The sequence below is a fragment of the Panthera leo genome, chromosome C2 (assembly GCF_018350215.1).
Source record: "Panthera leo isolate Ple1 chromosome C2, P.leo_Ple1_pat1.1, whole genome shotgun sequence".
Lineage (NCBI taxonomy): Eukaryota > Metazoa > Chordata > Mammalia > Carnivora > Felidae > Panthera > Panthera leo.
The window spans coordinates 65,552,196-65,573,368 of record NC_056687.1 but is presented as its reverse complement, the minus strand read 5'-3'; the positions used below and the strand labels follow the sequence as shown (position 1 = coordinate 65,573,368).

At 34.6% G+C, this 21,173-nt stretch overlaps 1 protein-coding gene across 3 annotated transcripts in view; it reads left to right on the top strand.

The window, feature by feature from the left end:
- GSK3B (glycogen synthase kinase 3 beta) overlaps window positions 1–21,173 on the top strand; it is a 197,037-nt gene that overhangs the window by 151,383 nt on the left and 24,481 nt on the right. For 2 of the 3 annotated variants that reach the window (XM_042955129.1, XM_042955127.1), the window contains exons 8-10: window positions 3,538–3,633; window positions 12,300–12,338; window positions 14,995–15,181. In XM_042955129.1, coding sequence (XP_042811063.1) covers window positions 3,538–3,633; window positions 12,300–12,338; window positions 14,995–15,181 — 322 coding nt within the window. The remainder of the gene's footprint in view (window positions 1–3,537; window positions 3,634–12,299; window positions 12,339–14,994; window positions 15,182–21,173) is intronic. The other variant, XM_042955128.1, reaches the window with a different exon arrangement.

The window sequence follows — 21,173 nt, the reverse complement described above, 5'->3', positions numbered from 1 at the left end:
AGAGGATATACCTTAAAATGGAATTAGTAAGTTGTAGCATCATTGAAGATATGCATTTTAAATACTCAGTTATTCATGTCATTGTTGTTGTTGTTGTTGTTTTCTTCCAGTAGTTAAAAGAATCCACTAGGGTTGCATTTGGGGAGCAGAATTATCGATTAGTTCACTCTCCCTTCTTTTTCACTCCTCTCCCTCTTTCCCAGTACATATACACACATACATAGACACACAGACGTGCACGCGCGGGCGCACACACACACACACACCCTTCATTGAGGGTCTAAAATAGGATATTAGTGTTTGCTTTATTACTTAAAAATAAAAACTGAGGGGCTCCTGGGTGGCTCAGTCGGTTGAGCATCCAACTTCAGCTCAGGTCATGATCTCACAGTTCATGAGTTTGAGCCCCACGTCAGGCTCTGTGCTGACAACTCAGAGCCTGGAGCCTACTTTGGATCCTTTGTCTCCCTTTCTCTCTGCCCCTCCCCCTCTTACATTCTGTCTCTCTCTCAAAAATAAATAAACATTTAAAAATAATAAAAATTAAGATTCCTTTTTAGCCTTCATATTTTAAGTGTGAATAGTTCCTTACTTACAATGTCTGATGTCTACAGCTACAAAAGCCAGTGATTTCCCTTCCCAATACTAAATAATACCTTGCTCCTGTCTGTAAAGTTGGACTTCTGCTACAAAAAGGAAGGGAGCTTAAATAACTGGAGATATGTTTCCAGTGCCCAAAAGTGAGCTTTCCACAGAGTGATGTGTTATAATTTAGATTATTTTTACACATCTTTTTTTATCCCCTCAATGACATCAGGGGTTTGCTCAGAAATTGTCTTTTAGGCAATTAAAAGTCATTTTATAGTTAACTAGATTCTTTTTTTACTTACATTGACAAATAATAGTATATAACTCTATAGCTCAGAATGTTCTACCTCTCTTACTTCAACTTTATATATTCTAATACTTAGTTTCTGAAAGATATAATTGACATATAATAATGTGCACATATTTAAAGTGCACAGTTTGGTAAGACGTATTCACATAAGAAACTACCACCATGAAATCAAGACAATGAACATATTCCTCACCCCCCATAATTCACTAGTACTCTTTGTAAGGCTTGTCTCCAGCCTTCACAATCATGGCTTTCCTTTCTGTCACTGGAGACAAAATTTTCTACATTTCTGTACAAATGAAATGATAACAGTAGATACTGTCTCTGGTCTGGCTTATTTTACTCAGTATAAATTTTTTTAGATTCATCCATGTTCTTTTTCTTATTAGTGAATAGTATTCTATTGTATGGGTATACCCTCATTTGTTTATTTATTCATCTGTTGTGGACATTTGAGTTGTTGCTACTTTTTTGGTAGTTGCAAAAAAAGGTGCTATGCACATTTGTGTAAAAGTTTTTGTATGAACATATGCTTTCATTTCTCTTGGGTAAATACCTAGGAGTAGGAATGATGGATGTATGGTAAGTATATGTTTATGTCTTGAACATACTGCCAAAGTATTTTCTAAGGCACCATACAATTTTACCTTTCCTCTAGCAATGGATGAGAATTTCAGTTGCTCTACATCCTCACCAGGACTTGGTTTACACAGGCAATCTTTTTTTTTTTTTTTTAACTTTAACCTTCTTAATAGGTATGTAGGTGGTATCTTACAGTTTTAACTAGCATTTCCTTGATAATAATGAGGTTGAGCATTTTTGCATGTGCTTATTTAGTTACTATCTGAGTATTCTTTGGTGAAGTGTCTGATTCTATCTTTTGCCCATTTTTATTGGGTTGCTTGTCGTTTTGTTTTGAGTTTATAGGAGTCTTTTCTATAATCTAGATAGGAGTCCTTTGCAGAATGTATGTTTTGCAAATGTTTTCTTTCAGTCTGTAGCTTGCCTTTTTGTTTTCTTAAGAGTGTCTTTTGGGGGCGCCTGGGTGGCTCAGTCGGTTCAGCATCAGACTTCAGCTCAGGTCATGATCTCACTATTTGTAAGTTCAAGCCCCATGTCAGGCTCTGTGCTGGCAGCTTGGAGCCTGGAGCCTGCTTCGGACTCTGTGTCTCCCTTTCTCTCTGCCCCTCCCCTGCTCGCACTCTGTGTCTCTCTCTCTCAAAAATAAATAAACATTAAAAAAAAAAAAAAAAGAGTGTCCTTTGAAGAATAAAACTCTTAAAATTTTGATTAAGTTCTGGTTTTAATGAAGTCTAGAGAATTAGAACCAAAAAACAAACCAGAAAAACCCTGAAATTCTTACTTTGCCCTGATTATCTACTGGTTACCACCACAAATCCAGTACTTATTATTAAGTTCCACTCCTTCTTTGCCACTATTTTTGAATTACAAATGGCTGAATATTGTAACAAATTTGTTTTATACCAGGCTTTAGAATTATAAAGAAAGATATATATCATCTTTCTTCAAAGCACTCTCGTTTTTAGTAATTTATGTTTCTTCCTGTCATCTGTCTTGTGCAGTCAATTCCATAGACTTTCCTTTGTCCAGTGCATACTGCATCTCTAGAGGCAATGATGCATTCAGTATATTTTTATTTTGTATTATACTCTTTCCCATGCACAAATATGTAATTTCATTATAACAAGAAATCTCTTCTTCTTTGTATTCTCCATATGTCATAGCATAGTTCCTTGGACACAGGAAACAATCACTAAATACTCACTGAATGGTATTATTGATGACTGTTTGAGTAAGTTTTCCTTATTAATTTATTGATAATAAAACCTGTGGGGCACCTGGATAGCTCATTCCATTAAGTGTTTGACTCTTGACCTCATCTCAGGTCATGATTTCATGGTTCATGAGTTCGAGCCCCACGTCGGGATCTGCGCTGACAGAATGGAGCTGCTTGGAATTCTCTCTCCCCCTCTCTCTGCCCCTACCCACTCGTTCTGTCTCTCTCTTTCTCTCTCTCTCAAAATAAATAAACTTAAAAAAATTAAAACCTTTGACTATACTAAATGAATAAAAGATCTCATTTCAAATGTCCATGTTTACAGTAGATGGTTTTTCTAGCTAGAACAAAGATGTTTGATTTTTACTTGAATGCTTTTGAGTGATCTTTTTTTTACAACCGTGGCTTCACATTATGATTATCTCATAGAAGTCTGTGTAGGGTAGTATAGCATTAGGATCCATAGCCAGTTAAAAATTAAAAGTCTTGGAGTGTCTGGGTGGCTCAGTCAGTCAAGTGTCAGGCTCTTCTGACTTCAGCTCAGGTCACGATCTCACCCCCATGTTGGGCTCTGCGCTCACAGCATAGAGCCTGCTTGGGATTCACTCTTTCCCTCTCTCTCTGCCCCTACCCCACTTGCGCGTGTGCTCTTTCTCTCTCTCTCAAAAATAAACTTAAAAAAAAAAAAAAAGTCTCGTGCAAAGTCTGCTCTTTCTAACGAGTTTTGTATTTCATAACTTTGGAATTCCTTTTTCCAATGAAACCAATATGCTAAAACATAAAGACTTAATATTTGTAAGTATATAGAAAAATATGGCAATAACTTGCTTTCTTTATCTAGGTCCTGGGGACACCAACAAGGGAGCAAATTAGAGAAATGAACCCAAACTACACAGAATTCAAATTCCCTCAAATTAAGGCACATCCTTGGACTAAGGTGAGTCAAAAAGAGTTTTTTAAAAAGCACATTAACCAGTAGTTAACTTAAACTTGGGTTTCTCATTGTTCTTAAACTAAACTATTTTGATACTAGATAGCTGCCTGAGTACAAAGTATACAGCAGCTCTGCATCTAAATATAGTTGGGTAGTATCAGTGTGTCATTGACGGTATATAGTTTTGTCCCTACTGATTTCCTGTAGATGGTTTTCAGCCTGGGTTTTTGTTTGTAGGATAACGACAGTGTACCTATATCATCAAAATAAAGAATTTCACCAGGAGTAGTATCTTATATATAAATTTTGACTATGTAAAACTCAGAAGTTAATTTCTTTACACAATTAGAGATACTTTTTCAATATATAGCATATGAAAATGTATATTTCATATATTTTTAAAACTTATATAGACCTTATTATAGATTATACTGTCTTTTTTCTTTTATTTACTTTCTTGTTGGTGTTTTGGGAGAGAAATAAAAAGATTTGATCTCGCTTGGAGTGTACATTGAAAGTATTGGTATGTTAATGGGCTATCACTAGCCCTTGAATAGCCTCACCCCAACATTAAATGGAACCAATTCTAAGAGCATAGGTACTAATTTACCAGAAAATTGATTTTTTGCTTTGATACTTAATTGAAATAATTTTAAGAGAGATTTTACTTAAAAGTTTTTTCATTTCGGTGTAATTTGTGAGATTAGAGCAGAGGAAAAAAATCTCAATCAGGGTTTATTGCTAGAGTGAATCTCTAGTGTCCTTATTTTATAGATTCAGAAACTCTGGCCAAAGATACCAAGTGACTTATTCAGGATTACATAGGTGGCCATGACAAAGCCAGGATTAAACTTCTACTTTCTGTGTGTGTGTGTGTGTGTGTGTGTGTGTGTGTGTGCGCGCGCGCGCGCGCATGCAATGCCAGACTTATTTAGAGTTATGTAACATGTACCTCTTCTTGTCTTTATGTATATTTCATTATATATTTTTGTGAGTTAGAAATGTTCAACTCTTTTATGGTTCAAGCAGAGATTTTCTGTACTTAAAAATGTAGATGTAACATTTTGTTTTGAGCATTGATAGGTTCATTTAGTTAGTTATGTATCTTTTATGATAAGAGGTGAAATAATTTAGGGCTATAGATGAAATAATTTATATTCCCAGATTCAAAGTATGTTTCTTTCTGTAAATCGTATTATGGTTCTCGTTACTTTTCCTTCAAGTTCTCAGAATCTTATTATCTCTCTTCACTGCAGAAGATCCTTTTGTCACTAATTACTTGTTTAGAATCGGAGATCTTGGTGTTTTAGTGCCAGAATTCTAGGTTAGCTTTTACTGGCCATGATGTTGCCTTCCCCACCACACCTTTTAAAATTTATAATAAACACTAAATATTCTGAGATAAACCATTCTTTGATCTTTACGCTTAAAGTTTATTTTGAACTGGGTCAGAAGATACTTAGGGTCTCTCACCTGGGTCTAAACTCAGAGATTCCTAGGTGACCTTTTGGGATTTAAAGTTTGAGTTGTAGTTTGAATTCAGTGAAGTTTTATAAGTTAAAGTGTAAGTGACTTGTAGTATACTATGATTTCAACCATGTTAAAGAAAAACAAAAAATAAAGAGAATTCTATATATTGAATAAATACAGGGAAATACTCCCAAAATGCTAATGTTTGAGTGAGATGAGTGTAGGTGATTTTATTTTCTTTGTTCTGCATTTCCACACTTTCATTAATAAGCGTGTCATTTTTATGAAGAAAGAAAAATAAAGCTCTTTTTGGTATAACCTAAGTATTCCTTACATGCTACCCTTAATATAGAGTATCTATCTAACCAACATGATGCTGAAATTGAGGTCATGAAATTTACTTTAACAGTTTCTATCCTTTTTTTTTTTTTTTTTTTTTTTTTTACATCAAGACTGCTGCCAGTATTAGTGTGTGTCATATTCTGCATTTTTCCCCCAGGATATATCTTTTGAAGTATTAGCTAAGATGGAACGTGAGGTGAGGAATGGTTGTTTATAATTAAAATGCAGCCTGCATAAGATTTGTGGTCAATATGTATACTTTACATCTTCCTCTACTTATGTGGACTCCTCATGTTTTATATCTTACAATAATGCTCTTCAAACTTGAATAATCTATATAAAGCCCTTTTGTTTGTTTGTCTTCTTTAGGCTTCCATTCCTATATACCATGTGTAGAATGATGACTCACTTCTCCCACCTATTTTGTGTGTTCAAACTACTGTGAACTCTTCATTCATATAGTGTGCCTTGGCATAATTTGATTTTCACTTAGTACAAATGCATTTATTATGTAATAAGTACACTTACGTTAATTTCTCATTAGCGCACATAACTAGGTTGATGTTATTGGTTGTAAACACAAAACCAAATTCAGACACAGAAATTCCATGACACTATTCTGTCATCTGGATGAATCTAGATGATCCAAAATATGCTTATGTTGATTTTTAAAATAGGTTATTATCAAAATGAAAACACAAAATTTTAAATTTCTGGCAGGAAGTGAGTCCCCTGTCTTCTCTGTTATGATAGTAAGCACCAGCCTCAGAAGTACTGTCTTATGCTAGGCTGCCAGTGAAGTTATTTTTTAAGAAACGTATAATGTTCTCTAAAGAGAAGAGCTTCTTGCCCTTTGAGGGCAGGTAACAAAGTCTGGAAACAAAAGCTGCTTTGCCTTTATTTTGGTCTTCTGATAGAACCTACATTAGGTCCATTTCCTAAAACTGTGAGCATGTGAACCCTGCTTTTCTGTGCTGCAGTATAGTACAGCTATATCCCCAAATACTGGAAGCTGGTGTGCTCAAAAATGTAGGCAGACAGAAAGATCAAGAAAGAAATGTCTTTTAAGGGGCGCCTGGATGGCTCAGTCGGTTAAGTGTCCGACTTCAGCTCAGGTCACGATCTCACGGTCCATGAGTTCGAGCCCTGCGTGGGACTCTGGGCTGATGGCTCAGAGCCTGGAGCCTGCTTCCAATTCTGTGTCTCCCTCTCTCTCTGCCCCTCCCCTGTTCATGCTCTTTCTCTCTCTGTCTCAAAAATACATAAACGTTAAAAAAAAATTTCAAAAAGAAAAAAAAAAGAAATGTCTTTTATGCAAACATTAAGTGAAGGGATTTAGATGTGTAGGAAAAATAGCAAACAGAAGAACTGGACAATAAGATGTTTCTAGTATGGTTTAGGGCAGGAATCTTGAGAATTTAGAAATCCAATAAGTTGCCCTTGAGTATTACTTAATAGCCAGAGCAATCTAATTCATTGATTTAAAGTTTAAGTAGGAAAGAAAATGCTAATGTTTTGAAACAGGGACCATTACTGAGTGGGGATAAGAGGATGAAAACCTCCTGCATTGCTGTATACTGTAAACTTCAAAGAATAAAAAGCCAGATGGAAAGGAAAACAAGTGATGCAAAGAAAGTTTGAGAATTAAAAAGAGATGGAAATTGGCTGGCAGAAGAGGAAGCTTAAATTCTGCACTTAGTATACCGAGGTATGGTTAAATGACAGTCTATTAGGTATGAAGTGAGGATCTAGTTTGAACATCACTCCTACTCTTTGTGCCTGGAGTTTTTTCTTTTGCAAGATACCAATTAGCTATTGTCTTTTCTAGGATTCTTTGGAAAATAGTAATATGCATAAAAAGGATTATTTTATTTTAGTTCTAAAGTAATATAAAGATCCTGCCTCCAATATAGTTCTATGATTTGTCCTCTCTGTCCTGCCCGGAGTTTAGTTTTGGCCATCATCGTATCATAGAATTGTTAAAACAGCCTCCTAACCAGTTTCCCTCCTTCAGTTTCGCATCTTTTTTTTTTGTTTTTTAATGTTAGTTTATTTTGCGAGAGCACATATGTGTCGAGAGAGAGAGAGAGAGAGAGAGAAAGAGAGAGAGAATCCCAAGCAGGCTCCACACTATCAGCGTGGAGCCTGACACAGGGCTTGATCATGCAGAGCTTGGTCTCACAAACCATGATGTCGTGACCTGAACCAAAATCAAGAGTGGGACACTTAACCTACTGAGCCACCCAGGTGGCTCAAAGTTTTCTTAAAAGTACATGTAATACTGTCACTCCTATTTAGAAATCTTCTCTGATTACTCATTGCTTTTAGGAAAATATGACATACATATAAAGACAAGGTGATGATTATGTCCCACTTTTTGCTTGTCTAGTTTAGTTATTAATTGAATGTCCCTTCACTCTCAAAAGTGTCCCATTTTGGATAATAGATTATACAGTCATTCTGTTCCTTATTGTTTCTCTTTTTCCCCAGAAAAGCAAGAAGTTTATTCTTGTTCTGTCCCTGACCTTTCTAACCTCTAATTTTCCCCCAGAGAAGTGATTTATATTTCTCTTTTATTAGCATCTTTTCACACTTGGAAGGATCTTCTTCTTCCCTGCTTACCACATCTTAATCTTTTGTCAAGACTCAAATCTTAACTTCTCCCATGAAATATTTTCTAATTTTCTGAGCTCTCCATGATTAATTCCCACCATATAACTCTTATAGTACCTTTCAAGTTACACCATATGTCTTGTAGCAGTTCCTAATTTCTTTTTCATAATGGTAATAATAAGATGGATATCCGTTACTTTAAAATGTTTGTTGCTAAGTCTTTGGAACACGTAGTAAGTTTAATAGTTAAGTGTCTGTAGGATATATGGGGCCATAGATTATTGGTTAAGTATCACAGAAAGCAGTATCCACAAGTCAGTCCTTACATACTCAATTTCTTAGAACACTGTCCACATACTTGAAAATGAATAAATGTACTATTTACAACTAGCTATGAGTAAGCAGAAAATTGGGTTCGAGGTCGTTTCAGCTGTTAAAGGTACCAGACTAGATAGGACATGGTACATTTTTTATTCTCTGTGTTTAAAACTAAACACAAAACCTTACTGTACTTTTTTTTTTCCTACCGTACTTATTTTTTTAAGACTTTATAATTTTACCTTTTTTTTCTGAGCTTTTCAGTACAATATTTTTCACTTGGTAAACTTAGCTGTTTCAACTATAGTTTAACACATTTACAGTTTTAAAAAATGCCTTCAGAGGGGTCGAGAGAGCACAAAACAAAATTTGTTGTCAGACTTCTTTTTTTGCAGGCAAGCTTATCAACCTTTTCTGGTTTTGCTCACATGTATTCCAGAAAGCCTAAAACAATGGTGGGATTTCTACTAGTTCCTAAGATTGCACCTGTCTGTTTTGTTCTGTTGCTTAGGTAAATTAGTTTTATATTATTACTTAACATCTGCCCTGAACATTCTACTAATCCATTATCACTTGTCTCAAAAATACACTGTTTTCTACTGAATTTTCTACCTACATCTACATTAGTGCTAGAATAATCACTTCTTCTCTAACATTTATTTTCCCATGTGCGTAGACTTCCTCACTTTTCTAGTTATACTGGCTATGCTCCCATTTCTTTGCTGAAAACTATGCACTTTAAAATCTAGCCCCTAGGGTGGCTAATCCCTATGTAAGATGGATAATATAAACAAGAAAGAATACTAAGGCATAAGTTTTGAGATCACTTGTGGGGAGCAAAGGGATAGGGTTGGAGGCAAATTAAAAAAGAAAGCAAAAATCTACTTTTAATATATCATTTTTTCCTTAAAACACCTATCTCCTATGTACCCAGCACTGTGCTGGATACCATAAAGTATGAAAAAGAAGTAAAATATATAGCCCTTGTTTTTGAAAAGCTTACAGGTGATATAAATGACTCAGTTGAAGCAAATATTGAATAACATATAACCAGATACTTGATTGTGTGCTGTAGGTGTTCAGAGGTGTTTCACATGCTGTATAGGTATAAGGCAGATCTCCAGTGAGGGAGGTAGAGGAAAAAAGGAAGCCTTCTTAAAGGTGATAGAAGAAAAAGGTGGGGTGGGCTGTTGAAGGAGGATTTTGATTTGATTACATGTTGGTAAGGTCAGGAATTGTTGTAGCCTAGGGGACTGTCCCTTAAGATGAGGAGGTATGGATAAAAAGAAAATATTCCTATATTCCTAGGAAGGTCAGTCTAACTACAGTAACTATTTTGTGAACAATGAGAGATTAAATTGAGTAAGTGGACATTTGGTAAATCATACTTCTGGGTAAGCCTGCAGTACTATTTTATCAGTGAGTGATGTTAGAGGGAGAAATTAACTAAATGCTGATGTCAACACATATAATAATTTCTTACTGTAGTAGAGCTCAGGAAAACTCAATACGCCTTTTAATTAGTACAGATGAAATTTATTGAATGCTGTCTCTGTTGTGGCTAAGGAAAGGATGTTTGTGCTTCTTATGAATGATGTACCACATGTGAACTCTTTAGTAGACTTAAGTTTTTTTCGTAGCTACTTAACCTGGTTAATTAACATAACTCTTCAACAAATCTATGGCATCGTCTCACTTTTAATCCTATATTTAGGTTTACAAATTGCAAATAATTTTAGATGATAAATAGACTGCTTGAGAGGCAGTATTGGGGTTGCTCTTTAGGAGTGTTCATGGTTTATCAGTCTTCAACATTGGGTGCTTGTGTATTTTGTGTATAACCAGAGAACAGCGTCTATGTTGTACATTTATCACAATGAAATCTAGGAAAGAATAGCTGTTCGGAACAGGCACAGCACTTGTTCTGTGTTCTACTTAGATTAATTATCTTTGCCTTAGGCATTTTTACATTGCTCTGGTTGGCTGTTTAATATAGTAGAATTGCTGAGAGCTGATGCTATGAGAATCAATCATAGGCCTTGATATTTGTTTATAAATGGTAATTTTAAAAGGCTTAAGATTCAGTCATAACAGTTAGCTCCAGGTTGAAATTTGGTATTTGATGGCAAAAGTTTCTGTCTAGGACATGTAAGGAGAAAATTGCCTCTGTCATTTTTGAGTTATCCAAATGCAAATTTATTTTGAATAATTCTTCATTTAAGGACTCATTTGCATTTGTTCAATACCATAGAGACTTTCTTTTTGAAAAAATGAATTTTTTCTGTTAGTTTCTTCTGTGGACTAGTATTTGTGGTGAGAGTTTGCTTCAATTTAAGAAAATGAGTTGCTGCACAGGTGAGGTAGTATTTGAATCACTTAAAAGTTCATGTCAGTGTTTTAGTTCTTTTCAATTTTTCCTTTCTGTTTTCTTTCTTTTGTTTATTTATTTATTTTTTGCTTTGTTCTGTTTTATTTTATTTATTTACTTTTGTTTTTAGTTTTTACAGGGGGTGTTTTGGGCTCTTCATGGCCTTGCTAACATACTTGGCTGGCCATATTTAGTCTGCGCACTAATCGTTAGTTGGCCCAATTGAGTCTTACTTTGTGCTCTCATTTTTTTTAGTCTTGCTTTCTATCTTTGTCCAGCTGATTGTGTTTTAGTTCATGAGAGATTTTTATTCTGATGGGCCGGATTTTAATCCGTGTACTAAATTTTAGTCTGCAGACTAAAAGTAATCCGCGGATTATTTATTTTTGCAAAATATTAATTCCCCCACTGGAAACTATCCTAAAAGAATGTTAAATTCTCTTAGAATAGCCAAGGGAATTCACAGCTACTGGTGAGTTCTGCCATTTTTTATTCTCAATACCTAGACATAATAGATCCTACTACCTCCCTTGCATATTTGGCTCCGTTGTGCCTAGGTGTTGGTGTACATTACTATGCATGTCACCTATAACTGTGACTGTCCCTTAGTTGTATTGTTTATTGTATATATTTTTTGTTTAGCTTTTGGTGGGTGAATTGGGCATATTTGCACTTGGAACTGTGTTGAATTTGTAGTGCTCAAAGATGTAGCATTTTTTTTTCAGTGAGTTTTTCCAAAAAGGAAAGAATGTTCTATATTTATTTTTACTAAGTAATGGGTGCAAGGGTATGAGGGGGCAAAGCCCACAATAGAGAAAGTAAGTTTATACCCGCACTCCTGAGGTGATATGTCAATTTCCTGAAGAATCCTAAAATAATGAGAATGTCAGCAAATATCTTTTAGCAGGGAAGTCAATCCAAAATGGAGAATAATCCGCGGTGGCCTGATCCTTCTTAGCTCACACAAATTGAAAATATCTGGCTTGAAATCTATAGTAATATAAATTAAATATATTTATTACTTTCTTCCATCACTAATAATTAAGCAAAAAAATGTTTATACTGTCTAACTGGAATAAATTAATAGATAAAAATTAGCATATTGGGAACTGATATCTTTAAAAGCAGGCTAATATGCCCCATCCCAGTCATGTCAATGGACGATGAATCCAGGTCGTAGAAGACCAAACACTTTACTTTGGGAAGTTTACTTCTAGATTTCATTTTGATTTTAACTTTTTTTGGTTTTGTATTTTTTTAATAAACGCACTGGCATTGGAACATAATAAATTAAAATTAAAATGTTTCTTTATTGTGCCTCACCATTGCGCAATCAAAAATTTTTTTGCATACACTGTGGTGAAATAATTTTTAAAACTTGGACTTGCTACTGTGGAGACTGATGTTTAAAGTTTATAACTGTATAAACATTTTCTATGTCCCCCCCCCCCAACACCATGGATTTCTTATAACACTGGATATATTTTTCCTTGCTGGACTATTCTCTTTTGGATTGACTTCCCCTGTTTGGATTATTTCACTGCATTATCATCTTTAGGATTCGTCAGGAACAGGACATTTCACCTCAGGAGTGCGGGTATGTACTTAATTTTTTTTTCCCAAAATTTCAGGGCAGGTCTATAAAACTAGGGGGAAAACTTTTTTTAGAAAGGCAAAACCGTTATTCATTCTGGAAATGTAAAAGTAAAAACAGCATAGGTAGCTAGCTGTGATTTCTTCTTCATTCACTATGTGGCAATACAGGTTTTACTTATCATATATTTAGGTTGTCAGTCTCCTGAGTGATTTATTGACATCTAGACTAAAGTTTAGGAATTGTGGGGTTTAAAAATTACTTTTACAAGAATAAATATGAACAACGATACGCAGCAATAAAGGTTATGAATCTTAAACAATTTAAATGAGTACAGCAGCAGAAGCTTTGTTATTAGCCAGATTTCAGTAGTTACTGGCTTCCTTTTCTTTAGACACAAAGATAATTCAGAAGAGCTGTTTTCTAGTTTGGCCTCTAATTTTTTGAAGTTGTATGCTACCACACCCTATATTATGGTCACAAATCTGAACTTTGGGAGATACTGGTTTTGACTCCTCATAATTTCCCACTTAACCTTTATCCATAGAATACTGGTCTTATCAGGAATCTCTCAAAGGGTATAACAAAAATAACAGATACTTTTTTAAAGGCAGCTTAAGTCTTGATTTTAATGTAGGCTCTTAGAATGAATTCTTCTTTATTGTTTTTAACTCTGTTTTTCCATGAGTTAGGATTTCCTGGCAAAATAAGCTAATACCTATCTTAGTACCAACCTGGATGTTCATTTGTAGCCAGTAAGATACTAAAAGGATGTGGATGACTTTTTTTTTTTTTTTTTTAAATAATCAGAGATAAGGTTACAGTACTGGTTTATTAGTACCTTTAACACAAAATCTTCATTAATATAACATGAAATTTTTCATTAAAGTACACTCACTGTCCAGCTACCCTACATTTGAATGTTAGCAGGAGACACTTATTTCTACTTTTAGTGGTACTTTTAATTCTACTTATGTGCTCCCATATTGGTGCAAAAGCATTTTTCCTTAGACTAGCTAGCAAAATAAATCCATGTGCTGTGAAATAAATGCAGACAGCCCTCAGGGATAAAACTTCTCAGTAATACTTGATATTTTTATGAAAGGTTTTCTGAGTTTTCCCACTGATTATTTTCTTTTACATTCTGAATTTGAAAATGAACCTGGCTAGAAAGCAAGAGAGGGAAAAATTTCTTAAAATAGTGGAAGATCTGAACGTTTCAAATAATATAATACTTTGAAGATTTCCTTGACTGAGGCAACTCAGATCACTCGAAAGAATAAAGATAAAGCAGTTTTTGACTGTACAGAGGGTTTTCTAATATGGTCAAATGAATAATTAAGGCCTTTAACGTCCTGAAATGAATTCCTACTCAAGCCAATTTCTCAATTTCCATGGAAAATATCTTTATTAGCAATAAACTTTGTGTAAAAACAAAAGAAAAAAAGGTTTTCACTGTAGAAAGTACTCTTACAAGTAGTCTCTTGAAAAGTAATGAGCTCTATAGTAGTAACTAGTTCTCCTACCTCCAGTCTAAGTGAACGGCCAGATGTTACATGAGCTGCTCTCATCAGGAAACCTTACTCCCAGGGTCCTCCATGCCTCATCACAATCTACATGTCCTTCCTGCACTGTTTCCCTCCATTTATACTTTTCTGCCTCTCTTTATATGTCTGTCTGCTGCCACTACGACACCCTCTGTTATCCTGTGTTCTTCCTATCAAGGGGTATACGTTTCATTTTTCTTTTGTTTCAAAGGCTTTCTGTTCATCTGTTTATATTTGTTTCTGTTTTTCTCCTTTCTGTTTTTATTCTTCAACTCTCCATAATTTAGAACAGAGTTATTTTCATAGTTTTATGTATTGATTAAGCATTTCAAGACATAGATGTGGAAGGCGTTCTGTTCTTTTAAGCAAACTAGTTCATATGCATTTTGCTTTAATATAGCCTTCAGTTGACTTTTTCTGTGAATTAATGGCTCTTAATGAAAAGTACATTTCGTTCTCCCTAATTAAAACCCTAGAATATTCATTCAAATGAGGGTAATCTGGCCATGTTTGTGATAACAGCTACTCCTTGAGAAAAGCCTTGGACAGTTTGTCAAATTCTGGGTATTCAAGAATTTTTTTCAAATAAGGTAGACTCTTATATTAAAGAGTTAATACCAAGTCACTGGCATTTGTAGATCTAAAGTAAATAGCTTTTCTCTTTTAAAAGATCTTGATTACCAAATTTGAGTAGGGCTGTCAATTATTCTGATATTCTGCTAAAAATCACACAAAAGAGGCAGCTTTTTATTTTACTGCCACAGTAGTCAAATCTTTTTTAAAAATTTTATATTTTTCTAGGTGTGCTTACCTCCAGAATCCAGTCTTTCTCTTGTGCCTGTATTTTGTGTGCATATTTAATTGTGCTGTAGATTTTTTTTCCTATTTCCCCTAGTTTTTTCTCTGAGCTTTTCTCATATAGTTTTTAATTAGCAGTTCACCCCAGTGTGGTGAAGCATATGCAGTTAACTCTTTTCATTCTAGAAGCTTCCTTTCACAAATGCAACCATGTTGTTGTACGTGGTGGGAATTAACTCAGTACTCAAAGGATAATTTGCTAAGATTCTTACACTGAAGCATTAATTGTTCTTTCCCTTTTTTTTGTGCTGTAGGTCTTCCGACCCCGGACTCCACCGGAGGCAATTGCACTGTGTAGCCGTCTGCTGGAGTATACACCAACTGCCCGATTGACACCACTGGAAGCTTGTGCACATTCATTTTTTGATGAACTAAGGGACCCAAATGTCAAACTACCAAATGGGCGAGACACACCTGCACTCTTCAACTTCACCACTCAAGGTAATTCCAAACACTTAGCTCTTTTTACCATTTCTGAGAAAACTACTTATGTGTGTGAAGTGACATTCTGTTAATTAAAATCTGTGTAGGACAAAAGTGGGCACATTAAGTACTTATGCAAGTAGGGAGCATTTTTTCTAACCACTTACTAGGCCACTACTTGTATGGTTTGGACAAAATAGTGGCAGATAAGATTTTTCCAGTAGACATAGCTGCTCTCATTTTTGGCAGATTATAATAAATCTTGGCACATGAGAAGTTATAGAGATTTCACTAATAAGACTAATGTACAATTTAACTTTCAGGTTTGTATTTGAAACTTAGAATGTTAGTATTTCTTGCTTCCCAAGGATTTATATCAAGTTTTTTAAACCTAGAAATAAATTGGTGGCTATATTTGTATAAAGTCAGATATAAACAGGGAAAACTGGAATTCTGTAACTCTTTCTTAGAACTTATATAAGGGATGTAGGTAGAGAGATTCTTATCCCTGCTGGGGCTTGGCACTATTGCTGCTGCTGAGAGAACATTGAGAGGAAAACAGAGTTTGTGAATCGGTGGTTTCTAAAAGACCCAGGGAAAGTCATTATTTCTTAACCACTTCTGTGTTCACTTTTCTCTCTGATTAAGACCTTAAGTGATTCATTTAATCAGCCATACTGCCTTTGATGCTGTGATTTTCTTCATAAACTGAACATTAAAAGTGTACAATTTCCTGTAGATAAAACATGCAATAAATATTCGATTGATTATTAGTTTAGTCAAGCTAAAAATACACAAGGGAAATGGAGAGCTTTCTGTGACCAGGAAATATATATTTCCTTTATTCTAAGATGAATTCCCCTCCCACTCATATTTAAACTTGGAAGTGGAAAAATGCATTTTGCTTAAGCAGTAGATTTGGAAGACCTGAGTTGTTACTGAAATGGACTTGGGTGATTCCATTGATTATAATCTTAAGTGGTCAATAACATGTAACTATTAGCAGTGCTGATACAGTCTTAAACTGCATTCATAAAGGTAAAAGAAAAATATTCAGATATCCTGGGATTAATTCTGACTCTTTAGGGCTGATCAGAAATCATTTGGAATGTTGTTTTAGGTCCTGGCTATGCCATTTTAAGATGTTAATGAAAGATGGGTAGGGTATACAAAGGAACAGAACCGACAGTAGATCCTGGAAAAGTGAAAACTTAAACAATACCTCATAGATTATCTTCTAAAGAAAGGTGTTAGCCTATATTCTTTCTCCATATTATAAAATTGGAAATAGTAGGTAGCAGAAAATTAGAGAATACTACATATTTGAGTTTATCATGCAGACCTCAGCCCCTGGCATAGATAGAGATTAATAAATAAAATTACTGATGAATCAGGGAATTTTTCAATTGTTTAACAGTGGAACAAGTGTTTTTCAAAATACTGATCTCAGTATGAGGAAGAAGCTGGATGATGTCCAATGTTCTCCAATTTGGCAGTAGGTTAGACTGGGAGACTCTTGGCCTCTTCTGGAGCAAAGGTTCTATATAATTCCATGTCACTAAGAAAACAAACTTTATTTTCAGTTCTTACTGTTCTGTTTTAATCAAGAGTAGTACATGTAGATTGAGGAAAATGTTGAAAATGCAAAAGAAGTATAGAGAAAATTAAAATCACAATCCTGAAATAATCACTTTTACCTTTCAAATTAATCACTGAAACATTTTCATAGTGTAGCTCTTTTCAGTCTTTTCTCTGATGCATACATATACTGATAATCTTTGAATATAAAGTGATACTCTATTTTCCCATTAAGATCACAAAAGGGTTTCTTTTGATTAACTCAAAAATATTTAAAATTACACATTATACAAAATTAATATTTATTCAGGCATTTCACTTTTTTACCTCTCATTTCATGAAATAATTTTATTAATACTTTTTATAAATGCATCTTTTACATCTGTGTCTTTGTCATCAGTAGGGCTACTTTTTGAACTATCATAGATTTTTAGGTTATATCACCTAAATTTTTTGATATGAAGCATTTTTTGAATCTGTATGAGGCCACCACTGGAAATTCTACAGGTATCAAATTTCGTAAGTTTTTTTTTGTTGTTGTTGTTTTGTTTTGTTTGTTTTGTTTTGTACTGTAGGTGTCTGTTAATTAGCTGCACATATAACTATCTGCTGGGTTGCTTTTTAAAGTGTTCCCCAAAAGGCTCTGTATACAGTGACATCCAGCATTTGTTACTGTGGAATCTTGACATCAGAAACTATTATGTTAATGTTAACTTTATTTGTTTCTCTCTCTCTCTCTCTCTCTCTCTCTGTTTCTCTCTCTCTCTCTTTTTTTAACCACTTTTGTCAGGTGAACTTAGTTTCCCAAACAAGCATTGATTGTGGTTTTATTCACACGAAGTGTCTTCTCCAATGAGTACTTTGTTTCTCAATTACATGAATTAAGGAAGCCTTTTGTCAAGTAAGCAATTAAGTAGAACCCCAAACACACATGGTATTTATAATGGACACATTTTGGAGAATAATTCTCCCTATATTCAGACATATTTTGTATAAACTCTTTAATACACCTGTATGTGTTGATCAAAACTGAGATACTTAAACATTTTATTTAATCAGATTTAAAAATCCAGGATTCCGTTTCATTGTTCATATATACGATTCTTTACTCACTAATAATTATTCATTATTACTAAAGAAAATAAAATTTTAAAACAACTAAATTTATTATTCTATGGAATCCTAAGTTTTTTTGAAAACTGAGGAAACATTTGTATAACATGAGCCATTTTAAAGTAAACAGTTCAGTGGCATTTAGTATATTCACAATGTTGTGCAACTACCACCTTGATCAAGTTCTAAAACATTTTCATTGCTCCTAAAGAAAACATACCCATTAAGTGGTCAGTCCCCATTAACTCCTCCTCCAACTCCTGGCAACCACCAATGTGCTTCCTGCTTCTGGACTTCACTATTTGGGATATTTTATATAAATGGAGTAATACATTATGTGACCTTTTGTATATGGCTTCTTTCACCTAGCATAATGTTTTCAAAGTTCATCCATGTTGTAGCATGTGTCAGTATTTTATTCCTTTTTATGGCTGAATAATATTCCACTGTAGTATGTCTTAATCAGTGTAGGCTGCTATAACAAAATACCAGAGACTGTGTGGCTTAAACAGCAAACATTTATTTCTCAGAGTTCTGGAGGCTGGGAAATTCAAGATCAAGGTGCTAGTAGATTTGGTGTCTGATGAAGACATAGTTTGTGATTTGCAGATGGCTACCTTCTTACTGTATCCTCGTATGGTAGAAAGAGATTACGTCTCTTGTGTCTCTTCTTATAAGGCCACTAATCCCATTCATGGGGGTTCTCCCCTTATGACCTAATTACCTCTCAAAGGCTCCATTTCCAAACACTATTACGTTGGGGAGTAGGGCTTCAGCATATGACTTTTAGGGACACAAACAATCAATACACAGTGTATGGATACACCACATTTTGTTTATCCATCATCTGTTGGATATTTGGCTTGTTTCTACCTTCTGGCTATTATGAATAGTGCTGCTATGACCATTTGTTTACAGAGATTTATTTGAATACTGTTTTTAATTCTTCTGGGTATTGCTGAGTCATGTGGTAATTCTATGTTTAACTTTTTGAGAAACTGCCAAACTATTTTCCATGGTGGTTTGCACGTTTTATATTCCCACCAGCAGTTTACAACAGTTCCAGTTTCTCTACATCCTCCCCAATACTTATGTTCCTTTTTTTTTTTTTAATAGCCATCCTAGTGGATGTGGTGTTTCATTGTGCATTGTGGTCCTAAATAAGTTTATTGCAATAATGAATCACAGCCTGGTAAATGCTATTTACCTATTCTCTAGTAAATTACATTCATAAGACAAACTGACATGAAAATAAATAGACTTAGATTTTAGAATATGGTTTTGAAAATATTGGACTTTTGTGAATGGACAGTTTTTCATATTAATCAGATTTATTTAATTATTTGTTTAATAATTAAATATTTAATTAATTGTTAATTAAAGAATTATTTAATTATTTAATAGAGTCAGCTAACTTTAATGTCCTTAGAAGCCTCCAAAGTTTTTATTAACTTCAGCTTTGACATACGCGTTTTAAAGTAAAGAAAAGGCTCAACTTGAAGAAGAATAAATAATTTAGCTCAAACTTTATTTATACATATCTGTTATTTACAAGCTTTTTAAAAGGAGTGAAGATTGTTTTATTTTGGTATTTCAAATTGTTATATTTGCCCAGAATATCAGATATAATTATGGCTCTATGTATGTCTGAATATATATAATATGTCTTTGGGGATTTAAAGAGTGTGTGTGTATTTGGTGTGTATAGAGTATATGCAATCTCTACGGCGCTGTGACTCTGATTCTGTGCATATTAGTGAAAAGGATATGCAGGAGTCTTTGTATCTGTTCACATGAAATGTGTAGATATGTTCTTGAAATCCTTTTCCATAAAACTAAATGTGTTAAATTGAGAGTGCCATCATTTTGAGAGATGGCCCTTCCTTTTTAAGCATTAAAATGCCCTATCTTAACAGCCATTCTGAAATTGGGCTGTCATCACTGGTAGTACTTTCTCCTTTTCCTTCTAGATCACTGTTACACTCAGAGTGTTTCTGCCCAGGGAAGAAGTGTTGTTTGATGTTGTTCTATTTGATCTTCTGTATTCTGATTTTGGATCAGTGTTTCCAACTGATGATCTTGTTTACCAAGGCAAAGATGTAACTGTTGTGCAGATGCAACTTTAAAGCACATATTAATAGCAATAAATGAACGACCAGAATAAAGCCGGGTAATACAAGAACGTGGAAAAGGAGAATCAATCCCCCAATTGGTTGTATAGCTAGAGAGGGTTCAGAGATAGGAAACACTGGGGTGGGAGGGTGTTAGTGAGGTTCTGCTATAGGCAGAATAAAACCCTCCTCCAGCCTCATACATTTTCAGTGAAGTCTGTACTAATTCCCCCAAGTGAAATAAAGATAACTCCTGATCTGCATGTAGTAGGTGCTTAATGAATGTTTGAGTGATACATGCCACTTTAAGTAAACACAATATTCATGTAACCAGTATTTATTGGACTTTTCTAGTGTGCCTTCTAGTTGCTGTTAGTGTTGTTTTAACTAGTAAACCTGCCATATGAATAGAACTATGAAGATTAAACACTTGAGTAAAATACAGGGCTGTATTAAAGTAAAGCTTAACAATAAAGCTAACTGCAATTTGATATTTGTTACTGTGCCACAAGTAACTAGCAATAAATGATCACTAGTATTACTCATAATTAAAACAAGCATTTCTGTGATCAGCTAGAGGAGGAAGAAGAGGAATGAACAAGGGACAGAAAACTTGGAGATCCTTTTGACCTTCTGGATTCACAAAACAGATTATCAGACATCTCATTTTTCTGGCACTGGGGCCTCAGTGCTCTGGGACCCCCTGAATGATACTATCTTCATCTAGATGTTGGAAACCTGAAGAGACCTTTGGCACACCCTCTTTCCTTCAGTCATTGGATCTCAAAGGTTGGACATAACTGAATCAGACCTCAGGAATTGGAATCAGGAAATTCCAACAGGGATCAGTATTTTCTTTATTCACCAATTCCTTGCCTATTCCATGGCTGGAATATATTGGGAAATTGGTTGCTTTGTATGTTTAAGTGAGTCTACAGTTAATCCCACTACACCTTCCCAATACCAAATTTTCTACCTAATTTGTATGAAATTTTACAAGGAAAGTTATTTTAGCAAGCATTGTCCTGGTTGGGGGTTTCATCACCAGATCTTTTAAAATACTAACATTTTGCTGGGTAGCTTCTAAAATATGTCACTGCTATAAATGTAGTATACTAAACACATTCAGACATTTTTTGGTGACTGGTACAAATTGTGATGCTCCCTCTTAGGCAGTTCCAAGGCAAAGTAGTCATGGATTTGTGTAG